General features: G+C 35.4%; 1 protein-coding gene across 1 annotated transcript in view; it reads right to left on the bottom strand.

Annotated features, from left to right (window-relative positions):
• Window positions 1-290: 290 nt before the first annotated feature.
• Window positions 291-12,757, bottom strand: part of LOC144974982 (LHFPL tetraspan subfamily member 3 protein-like) — a 23,342-nt gene continuing 10,875 nt past the window's right edge. The window contains exons 3-4 of the mRNA XM_078918568.1: window positions 4,382-4,621; window positions 291-3,348 (exon numbers count right to left, since the gene is read on the bottom strand). Of these exons, the coding sequence (XP_078774694.1) occupies window positions 3,212-3,348; window positions 4,382-4,621 (377 nt within the window). The 3' untranslated portion in view covers window positions 291-3,211. The remainder of the gene's footprint in view (window positions 3,349-4,381; window positions 4,622-12,757) is intronic.

Genomic DNA, 12,757 nt, shown 5'->3' with positions numbered 1-12,757 from the left:
CAGGGGCCGTTCCGTTCTCTTCAATATCATTGGAATCAGTGTCACTCAACTCACAAGGGGACAACTTTGGAGGCTTCAATGAAGAATAGTCGACGTGGACTTTTTTATTTCAGGTCTGATACTGATAACCCAAATTGTTGTTTTAACGGAAATATTCTCAAACCCACACAACATAAAGTCCACAGAAGAAACTACGGACGTTATTTTTTTTTTTTTTTGTTTTGTTTTGTTTTTGTTTTTTTGCACTATTTATATGTTTAGATTTAGATAGATAGAGGAAATGTCACGGATGTGTATGATAACACTTTATTGTCAATTAGATAAAGTGAACATTTGATGTTAACAATCATACACTTTTTACATTAAAAATGAGGTAATATATAATGTGTATAATATTATGGGATATGAACATGTTCAGAATTTAAGATATTTGGTATTCAGGAGACATCACTGCCGGACATTATTTACCAACATATTTAAGAGACAGGGGTGTAGCGTTTAAAATGTTAGATATCATACTTCTTATAATGAGGAGCCATTTGAAATGAGTTCGACTAAAATGAGACATTCAAGAAAATAATAAAGAGAAATCACGAGAAGGCTCAAATGGAAAGTGGGATAAACAATGATTTGTTTGTTTGTTTTTAAGGGTTTTACGGCGCATGCAACACATTAAGGTCATATCAGCGCCAGCAAAAAGGAAGAAAACGGGATAGTAAAAAGTTCTAGAATTACAATTAAAGCACCAAAGAAAAGGTAAGACAAAGGGGAATTGGTTCAAATAGGAAACAGATGTAGATTCCAAGTGCACACCATCAAAGTACTTAGTTTGAGATCACCTAAAACTCTCATCTAGACACAAGCACAGGTCCCAACTAAGAGGAATACACTCAAATGTTTACAAATAATATAATATAATATGTAAACAAAACATAATACAATGCATAACAGAGAGATGATTTACAAAGAAAAAAAATATCACCTCCCAAAACTATAACTATACATTCGACTGTTTCCCCTCCCGGCCAAGGAACTTTGGCCAGGGTCAGGACAAAACTAAATAATCTTATTCCAAGACAACGATAGGGAACAATTGGAAAACGGGTATGGGGGGATAGAAGACACAGCATGTACCTCCCTGCCCACTATGGGAGGTCAGGATCCCCACCTACGGATAAACAATGGCGTGAAGCTTATGGAAATTGATAGAAGGAAGAAAAGGGAGCATGCAAGAAGACTGTCATTCTTATTTCAAAAACATTCTCTTTCTTTCAGGTTAGATTTCTATTTCACGTCATCACACACAATGAAAAGGTTAGTATTAGGACAAGTGAATAAGTTGTTATTCTGATAAATTGTCAGAAAGAAAAAAAAACGGGTTAAAATAATAGAAAGTTATAAACGAAACAAAGTACATTAATATTAGTAACCAATAATTTTTCACTAATACCTTGATTTATATTTCTTTTCAAAGAGCTGACATATTGAGCAGCCTGGGGTTTTTCCCCATCCTAAATTTCACAGACAAGACAATGTTCTCTATCTGACTGCCCTTCTCATAATATTATACAAGACAACTTGCAATTATTATTTTAAAATGACATCATAAATGTATGTATTATTTCGCATAAATTACTTGTCATGTAAGATTAAGCATCTCCTGTAAGTTTCAGTGAACTTTAATATCATTTATAACTTTCCCTAAGTAAAGTGGAAATTATTATATTATATTTATAACATCAGAATGAATATTCATAACTGATATAGTACACAATTTAGCTGGGCTTATTGAAGAGGAACCAATATATTTAATGATGTCAATTTATATTGATCTCTCGCACGTAAACAAACGGAAGCACAGTCTCCAAACAAACAGCTATTGTAATTTTTAACACACAATGATGTGTTTGACAAGCATAAAAATAACAAGAAATTTCCTTGTGACATCGTAAAGAAAAAAATCCAAAAATTTTGATGTGGAAAAACTAAATTAGGGAAATACAACAAAGTAGATAGCTGATGCCAAAAAGCAAGGATTTGTCCTTGATAAACACAATACTGATTTACATGTTATGTACAGTGAATAAAAATTGTTTTCTACAATTATTAAGTAAATATGAGAAGAACAAAAATTCATCTTAGCTCAGGTTGAATTTTATGTAACATGAACTATCAAGAAACATTCACAAACAAAATAAAAAATAGTATCACTCTACACGGGTGCAATCATTCAATATCAAGTTTGGAACAGAAAAGTTTGCTTAATTTTTTAAAGCGCTGATTATGTGTTTTTGAAGAAAATCTTCATTAATGTCCAAATTATCAACTTGTTTTTGTTTTATCGTGGAGTCCAATTAGCCTAATAGGAAATAAATATGAATAGGAATACAAGCAATTTGAACACTTCGCACATTGGATCTCCAATGAAAAAGGGCAAAAAAAATTGTTTTGGCGGGAGGGGGGGGGGGGGGGGGAGGAAGGACATGTCTTTTTCTTAAATAGTTTATTTTAAATATTATAATGCAGAGAAATAAATTTGTGATTAAATTTCATTGAACCTATACATCTGTAGCCAAACAAAAATGATTTTTTTTTTTCTATAAATATAGGAAACCATGCACTGTAGCAAAATTTGATTAATATTTATTTGTCAAAATTGATGAAAACACACACATCCTTTGGGTTCGATGCGTTTTCTAACAACAAAGATAATAAAACTCTTGAGAAATAAGTACATTTGTTTGCAGCTACTCCCAATTATTTTTGTTATTGTTATATGAAGGATGTAACTTTTGATTGCATTAAAAACACTTACTCACTTATCCGATCAATATTTAATCTATGCACATTTCGCTCATCTACAGTTACTTTTCCAATAAAATTACTAGAAATGTATGTATACATCGTCCAGTATGATATTGTTTCTACATTCTGATCAGGATTTGTACAATGACAGAGACTGATTAGGATAGTTTGCGCACTGGGATAGGAATAAATCTGTATGAAAGACATCGACATCTACGAGATAAAAAGTTTCTTTCAGTTTCATACCAATGTAAAGATTTAATAAAAATTGTCGAACATGTTTGCACGGACTTTTGATTGTAATGAGTACAATTTAAAATGTTGGGAGTAGCTAACTTTGGTCTTAAGTAGTTGTCATATGGTATTGGTTGTCGTTGTTGTTGTCACCGGCGATGGAGATGTTTATTTAGAGGCTGAATCCTCCCCGAGACCGGGCCTTGTCTCCGTGGATGTTGTAATCGCCTTCTCCTGGCACAGCCACCACCTGAGGTTGGATGGGTATCGACTTCTTGGACATTGTCTCAGAGTAGCCATTCAGTTCCGCTGGTGAGAGGATAAAGTGATATGAAGATAATCATTGAAGTGAATGCAAAAGGCAAGTGGGTAAAGAGGCTGATTGCTGATTTATAAACAATTAACTCCGTGCCTTGGGTTTAATCTTTCAATGTCAGATCACTTCTTAGAAGAAAAAAAATACAATGATAAATAGCTGTTGATAGAAATATAAAATCCACAATTTCACTTAACCACGGCAATAGTTCGTAAGTAATCCAAACTTTCGAGAAAATTGTCAATTGATATATGTTACTATAGAAGATAATGTGATCCTTTCATGCTATACAGTTTACGGAAGCAGATTTCACCCCTGTTTTTCTGTGGCGTTAAACAGGCACTAACAATTAATTACTACTCTTGGTGAAGAGCACGAGTCTTTCGTGAGATACTTTTCTCATGATCTAGCATAGCCAGCTAGCCTATTACTGTTGGGCGAAGAGAAAAAAACATAGCGTGTAATTTAATTTAACTTAGCAACAGTCGTAATTATCCCGGACTCAAGAGTTGACATTGGCATAATGTATTGCTATGTATCAATAATGCGTTGATAGCTTCTATTATAAACAAAACCTGATTCATTCATTGACAGATATAAACTTTTCACTTTGTTGCCATCTTTTTTTTTCTTTATAGAATTAGGTTTCGGTTCAATTTCATAATTTTGAATTTCAAAAATAAAGGATCCTGTCTTTCCGCACGCTGATTAAAAAAAAAAAGGTTTCTATCCAAACTCCTCGTCATCAATACGCTTCACAATGTTTCAATTTTTATAAGGCATAAGTCGCCTGATTGTCGTACCACTCGGCCATCGACTTGTATTGTGAGAATATAACATGAATGGCAATTAATATTTTTATCACACCCCTGTCGGACCTGGATTTGGACGTGATTTGAACTAAGGCCCTTTGAAAAATGTGTTGTTTTCTTTTGTTTGTTTATTTATTTATTTTTGTTTAATATTTTTTTTAAAAATAATAATAAATAAAAGTAAGCAATCATACTTTCCAAGAAAAAAACTCACATTTTGAGACAGTTCCTGCCGTTGAGTAGATTTCAATTTTGGCTTGCTTGGAGGCCAGGAAGAAAGCAAGGATGGCTAAGATGGCGGCATCAAAGATCCCTAAGATGGCCAAGATGTATCCCCAGCGGATGTTGCAGTCGTCGAGCTTGTATTCATCGGCATCGGGTCCACAGATGGCCTTCACTTCATCCTGATTCCATCCCGATGGAAAGATGACGCAAGCAAGGAACATGAAAATTGCTGGGATGAGGAGTGGAAAAAAAAAGACATTGTTAGGCTGAGTGGTGGGCTGCCCAGTTTGTCACGGGGCCCAGTTTGTATATATAAATATATACTATACACAAAAATACAAACACACATTTAATTTCAATCCGATTGAAAATTTGTGTTGGTAGCACGTCTCCCTACTACTACTAGTACTGCTCCTACAACTACACCTACAATTACAACACAACTACACTACAACCACTACTACTACTACTACTACTACTACTACTACTACTACTACTACTACTACTACTACTACTACTACTACTACTACTACTACCACCACCACCACCACCTACTACTACTACTACTACACTACTACTACTACTACTATACTACTACCACCACCACTACTACTACTACTACTACTACTACTACTACTACTACCTACCCCACCACACCACACACTACTACTACTACTACTACTACTACTACTACTACTACTACTACTACTACTACTACTACTACTACAACTACTACTACTACTACTACTACTATCTACTACTACTACTACTACACCACCACACACCCCATACTATACTACTACTACTACTACTACTACTACTACTACTACTATTTCTACTACCACCTCGTGAAGTCCCAGGTTTTACAGTTTTTGTCAAGATGAGGGCCATTTAAATCGATATTTGAAGAACGAGTTTTCTGGCCAAATTTTTTAATGCTTGTCTATCCAGAGTACGGCAGTCAACTGGTTAAAATCTAATTGGACTTGTCTTTTCTTCTGACACAATAATATTCTATCTCTTCAGCAACACTACCAAAATTAACCATAGTCTCCTACGTTGAGCTATATATTATATTCGATCCACAGAGTCTATATCACCCCTACGTAATACCGTTTTTAGAAGACGGGTGGCGTGTAAGCAGCACAGTGTACGTCTGTTGGATTGTGGGGGGGGGGGGGGGGGCCCCCCCCTCCCCTCCCGTCTTAAATAAAAAAATTAAAACGCGATAACTTACGGACAGTTTATAGCTTATGTAAAGACGTGAGTTGATAAACATTGTCTTTGTTTGTTACCTTTGGTAAAAGTGCACATAATTGCATGTCTGATTACCAAACCCAATTCTGGGCTTGATTTAACATTGTTGAAATGGACAATAGTCTACCTCAGTTTCAGAGTATTTCCATACAACCACGAATTCACAATAATTTTTGATTATCAGACCTGCAATCAAATAGGACAGCAGTCTCAGAAATTCTCGTGTTCTTTTTTTTTCTTTTTTCGGCCATTGGATGCCGCCGATGTTTTTGGTGCTTTTTGGGGGAAATGAGTCCATTCTTTCCCTCCCTTTTTAAAACAGTCCACTGTGATTTAAGGCTTTGGTTCTTATCCTACACAAAAGATATGGAGAGCATATTAAATAAATAAATATATGAATAAATAAATAAATCCACGATGATTAAGAATAATAAAAAATAATATAGTTTATTTATATAGCGCCTGTCCCGTACAATATAGCTCTAGGCGCACAATATACATGACATGTAATATATATCTTTTTTTTTTTAAATCACTGTATCATAATATCATCATCAACATTTAAAAATGAGAATACGGAATTATTTTAAAAAAATGTAAATTACGGTAAATATGTTCTATGAAGTGACACTACAAAAATAATGTAATTAAACATATGGTAAAGTATGAAGACTCCATATCCAATCTTTTTCAATTCTACTTTTTTAAAATCAATAACAAAATAAATGCTCAATTTGGTCTGTCTACTGAAAGAGATGACTTTTTAATTTTCTTTTTAAAACTGCCTCAGAATATAGAGCACAGATTGAATAGCAGAGAATCCCATACTGTTTGGGGCTGCGCAATATAAGGTTCTATCTTTCAATTTTGTGTTCCTCCGTTTTGTGGTGCGCAAAAGAAGCTGATCACACGATCTTAAATGACGAGATAGGATATAATCATTATTAAAACCCTTCAGATAAGGTATTTTTAGAGTTAAAACATAGCATAACAATTTTATAATCAATTTTAGCTTTAGCAGGCAACCAATGGAGTTCATAAGACATTGTGGCAATGTGATCTTTGTTTCTCCTTTAAAACAATTCGTGAGGCTTGGTTTTGTAAAAGCTGTAGTTCTTTTTTTTTTTTAAATTATCAGGCAGATTAAAAAATAATGAATTACAATGTTCATGTCAAGAAATGATAAAAGAAGAGACTCTTAGCAGATTAGCAAGGATTACCTCGAGATTCTGATATTAAGTTTATTATATATTATTCTCTTTATTTGGAGTGTAACAGTTATTGCGAAGCTTTTAGGTCATAATAATAGAGGTTATCCGACGTTTAGTTTGTGGCAGTTAGTTGTAATCAATGGCGTTACATATTGTTATATATGACAAACCCATTAACCCCATTAAAGTAACTGCAAGCGATAAAAAGGAACTATTTAACACAATGATTGTGAAGTGATGCTATGCGTTTAGGCAAAATACTAATAACCGCCAGCCGGATATAACGTACTAACACACAAATCTAGATGTAACAAACGTTTATAATATGATTGAGAGAACTACTCATAAAAATGGGTGGCTAAAAACAATAACAAAGAGCTGAGTGACGGCAATTTCGTTCCTCCTATATCATTCATTACAGCTACCTACTGTCAATAATTGCCAAAGCATAATATTTAAGAACATGTCATATTTACTAAAGTCTACGTAATCTACATAATTTTCCCTGGTCGTGGTTTATAGAAACATTATGATGTTGATTTATTTCCCAGTACCATGTCAGACCTGATTGGTGAGGTGTTAAACTTATTGATGGACACACCATCAGCTTTCACGTGATTAATGTTTGTGTTACACTCATATGAACGGTAGAGCCAGTATTAAATAACAGTTATGTCGGTTTGCTCCTTAGTTTTACTCTTGGCACACGACAAATGGAATGTTTGAGGAAATTTATCGTCCAAGTCTGCCTCTCTAGATGTTTATCTATAGCTGTCTTCATGTCAATCTAAGATACCGATCGAAACTGGCGGTTCATTAAATGCGAGTATAAAAAGGATTTATAAACGGCAAAACAATGCTTGCTTTAGTCCGTCGAGATTTAAGGAACAATGTCTTGCATTGCCATGAAAAATACCGTGGTAGTTTGTTTTTTTTTATGATGAAAATTACTGAAACTAAAACTCTTTGAAAAAAATCAAGTTAAATATTACTACTGTAATATTATTATTATTACAGTCGAAACCAGGCCTTGATACAACAGGGCTTTTTTTTTTTTTTATCCGTTTTTTTTAAATCTTTCTCTTGCTTTTTAGGAAAATACGTAAACATGCTATAACGAGGACTCAGAGCCAAAACGTTTTTAACTGGGTGACGTATGAGATAAATATATATGGATATTAATTTATTTTTTTCATTTGGTACTATGCAGCTGCTGCTGCTGTTGTCGCTACTACTACTACTACTACTACTACTACTACTACTACTACTACTACTACTACTACTACTGATAATTTAACTGATAGAACAAGAATCCAATATAAAAGAGGTTTTGCTCTGGTCCCATCATATCTCTCTGATGTTTGTCAGTCTATCCAGCATACATTTTCATTGTGGGGGGGCGGGGGGGGGGGGGGGTTGTTCACTGACAGTAATGTTGCTAGTCAACATTGCAAACAATCTGCTAGATTGTATCAAGTTATTGAGCTCTAGTGACATATTATTTAACACAATGCACTAGCCTTTTTTGAATTATACATAAGTGCCACGTGCATTTGTCATGCAGTGGGGGTTCACCGCGGAAACGCGTACCCTTGTGAAGAAGAATATAAAGGCATCAAATCCTCCAAACTATCGGGTTTAACTCTGTGGTGTAATGGTAGCACGTCTGACCGATAATCAGGAAGTATGAAGTTCGATCCCCATTCACGCCAAGCTGGTTTTTCTTTTCTTGTTTCCTTTTTTTTTTTTTTTTAAATTATTTTGGGGGGGGGGGTGGTTCGTTTTCCTTGTATTTTTCTCTGTTTTATCTGGAACTGTTTCATGCAAGCTATCTCAAATCGTTATCTTACACCAATGCATGCCCCTAAATAGCCACTTTGATATTTATCAAAATAAAAATGGACCTAACCCAGATGTCTTCGCCCTCGTCCTCCCGTGTTCAATGTTTGTGTTTTATGATGCAGCGAGGGTTCACAGCGGAAACGAGTATCATTGGTGTAATGGTAGCACGTCTGACGGGTAATCAAAGGTCTGAGTTAGGATCCCATTTCGAATTATTAAAAAAAAACAAATTCTTGTATTTTTCTTTCTACTTTGTTTCATAATACTTTCTCAGCTCTTTATTTTACACAAGTGCCTGCTCCCTAATTAGTCGGTGGGTCCAAGTATACCTTTAGGGAAGATATTCAGTTTTTGTTTGCTCCTTCTCTCTTCCAATGTTATGCTCTGCCATCATGTTTGTTACACTTTTTAGATTGTTATATTATTATTGATGATTTTGCAGGCCCACATGATGGTCTCACACACACACGAGCTGTATTCCAAGCTGGGTCTTACCAGTGTGGTAAGTTGTATAACATTGTTCTTTTGCTGCCCTGGGACACGATGAAAGGTTACGCTGGATAACGTTTAGCTTTTTGTTAGCTTTGTGATAAATTTTGTAAATATGCTGGTCCCTTTGCTTGCGAGGCGAGTGCCCTATCAAATGGGCTATCGGGATTCCTATTCCAGGTCCCTTACATTGTATTTAAGGGGTAAATAAAGATGGATAAAAGAGACAGAATAAAATTTATGGGACCTCCGCCCACACTCCCATTTTCTTCATCGGTCGTCCAAGATCGCCCGACGTGAGTGCAAGGCCAAACAAAATGGTACTCAAATTATGGAACTGAAATCAGGGGGAAATATCCGAAGCATAAATGGCGATATGTAGATGTGCAGACACGGAGAACCTAAACTAAAAATCTCAAAGTCAGCAAATCTATCTATTTAATAAGAAAACAAATCGCAGAACCATGCATGGATTAAGACACCGATTGACATTCCATTGGGTCAAGTTAAAATGACAGCAAGTGGGAATCTTGACAAACATCTGGTTCAGTCAAGTATTGTGTCCACACTGACCACCCAACTGTATTAATACCTACATGAAGGCGCCTAGTGTAATGGCATTCGATTCGCTATCCGCTTTCCGGTCTTACCTGTGTTTCCATGAATAATACCCATATAAGCTGACCAGAACATTCCAAACAGACCTTTGTAGCCGATATCTAAAGTTGGGAGGAAATCTATTATTTCAGTTTCCGTTCTTTTAAATATATCGATTTTCACTTTCTAGCTTTCAAAATTACCGATTACGATGAACAAGGATGACTCCTACAATGCATCTCTGTCGAAATAGTAGTAGTAGTAGTAGTAGTAGTAGTAGTAGTAGTAGTAGTAGTAGTAGTAGTAGTAGTAGTAGTAGTAGTAGTAGTAGTAGTAGTAGTAGTTGTTGTTGTTGTTGTTGTTATTGTGGTTTAAGCAGTGATTGAGGTGGTGGTATTTTTGAGCCAGGAGGCACCAGGAAGCAAACGTCCATCCCAGTTACAGCAGTGTTAAATATAAGATGGACCCAACCACCACCACATGGTCATTTACCGTGTCAAGGCGAGATGAAATGTTTTTCACTGAGGGTTTACCCATCGAGTTCCAGTCCAGTGGTCGCAAGGAGTGACGGACGAAATAAGAAACCAATCGTACAGGTTTTGGGCAAACTATAACCATTGGTCAGTGTGAAGGCGGGGTATGTACCTACAAGACTATTATAATATGGACGGATGAATAATATCTAGGGCGTAAAGGGGTGGGCGCATGGTGCACGGACACACCCTGTATCTGTTATAGTTTGGTGCAGAAAAGATATTCGAGGGCAGCCTGAATCAAGTAACGATCCTCTTGCAATTCAAATTACGATATTATCAAGATCAGCGTGAATAATCGTAAAATTCAATCAATTATGGACCGTACATATATTGCAGTTGAATTATACCGACTCTTTCAGCAAGATATTAAAATATGAACGAATATTGATGATGATGGGAGAACAGAGGGAACTACAAAGTTTTGAGATTTATTTGTAATTCATTATGAAATGCCTGTTATATCTATTAAATAGTAAGTATCAGCAATCAGGGATATGTAATTAACACAAATAGGATCCAATAATGATGCATTTTTTTTTCAATCAACTATACAGACACTATACAACTTGGCAAATTTGGACAATGTTTGAAAATGACTTTGCAAAACCAAATAAACAAAACAATGTGAATTTAATCCATATAAACATCCGAAAAGGTTTGGATGAAGCAGAAAGAAAAATGCAAGAAAAGCTCATCTCAAAATAATTAGCCTGCCTCGACTGGGGATCGAACCTCGAACCTCCGGTTACCGGTCAGACACGTTACCATGCATGACACAAAATCAAAGAAGCTCTCAGAAGCCCAGACGTTCCACATTATTTAGTTTAGTAAGTTAAAAACAGATCTACGACATATGTAACAACAGAAAAACGAAAACAAAAAAGATATTTGAAGATATCTATTAAAGTGGTAGAACGAGAATACAAAGTTCAGAATTTTCGGTGAGAGATGAACTATTGACTTTTACATTCAGCTCGAGGATTTTTGGGTAAAGAATGTGAGTTATCTAGAGATGGAGAAAAGTTACCTCGCTTGATTAGAAAGCACGTTAAAATTATTGGTGAAATTTTGCAAAGACATTCCTTTGTGCAAAGTCGCCACAGTTTACGGGACTCAATTTTCTAGTTTCACATTTCCTAAATATACAAGTTCTATCGTAAATCAAACCAGCCGAGGTGGTTTTGCCGTTCAGTAATTTTTATTTTAAGCACAATGTATTTATGTGATTAGTTTTCTAAGTTCTTCTCATTAAGCCACAACATTTATGTTATAATCGATTATCATCTGCCATTCCATTACTGCCAGTATGATGAATGATGTCTTCAAGTTCTAATCATCTCGAATATAATAATCATGATACCGATTATGATTATGATGAGGATGATATATAATAATAATAATAATAATAATAATAATAATAATAATAATAATAATAATAATAATAATAATCATCATCATCATCATCATCATCATCATCATCATCATCATCATCATGATTATCATCACCATCATTATACGAACAACATACACGGAAACACGGTTGGGCGGGGTGGGGGGGGGGGGGGGGTACGAACATAAGAGGAATGTGAATCTGACAGAATCATGACATCCTAAAGGGACAAAGTTTTTACGTGACTTCCAATTTATGTATAAATGTCATCGATTCAAACCAATGTGGAGACAATTTTTATTTCTTCTGGTTTTGTTTTAAAGAACCTGGTAGACCACGATGGAGCCACCTTCAAATGATAATATTGATAAGGGAGTTACAATAATCGTTTTGAACAGGGCAGACAGAACTACAGACAGGGCACATTTCATGACTACATTTATGAGACAAATTAGGATCTGAATCATATATTATATTCATAGACTGGAGACGCCCATATTTTGCAAATTGCCGATCCCAGCATTCGTTCTTCACCAGAATTATTATTATTATTTTTATTTTTTTTGTAAATATGAATGACATTTACCAACATACATACTCTGGACCTCCCTCGCAGGACATAAGCTTATGGTAAAAGACATTAGGACACGATTATATAAGAAAATATCAATGGAACCAGCCACATGTCTGACCATGAAAAGTTATGCATAGATAATATGGTATGTAGTAGAAGTGTAGACGTTATATAGGTACAGAAGACTTATTGGATAATCTTTATTGGTATGAATCTCCATGCTACCATGACTTCACCCACGAACCCGTTTGTCCACTAGAATCGTCGGTCATTGAGAACTGAGGGGGCGGAAAAGAACGTCTTTTATCTCTCGTGGTTTTTTTTTTTACCCATTTGTTCTTAAATATATTGTTTTCCCCGTCATTTTCACAACAAAAGGGTTGTACGAATGGTCAAACAATACAAATCGTGTGGGGAAAGGGAGGGAACTAAGAAGGGAGGCTAAGAATGAGGGTTACAGCGAAGCTGA

This window comes from Berghia stephanieae, chromosome 6 (genome assembly GCF_034508935.2).
Source record: "Berghia stephanieae isolate SIO BIC M18660-M18661 chromosome 6, UCSD_Bste_1.3, whole genome shotgun sequence".
Lineage (NCBI taxonomy): Eukaryota > Metazoa > Mollusca > Gastropoda > Nudibranchia > Aeolidiidae > Berghia > Berghia stephanieae.
Note: the sequence above shows the minus strand (reverse complement) of the source record. Positions and strands in the feature narration are given on the sequence as shown.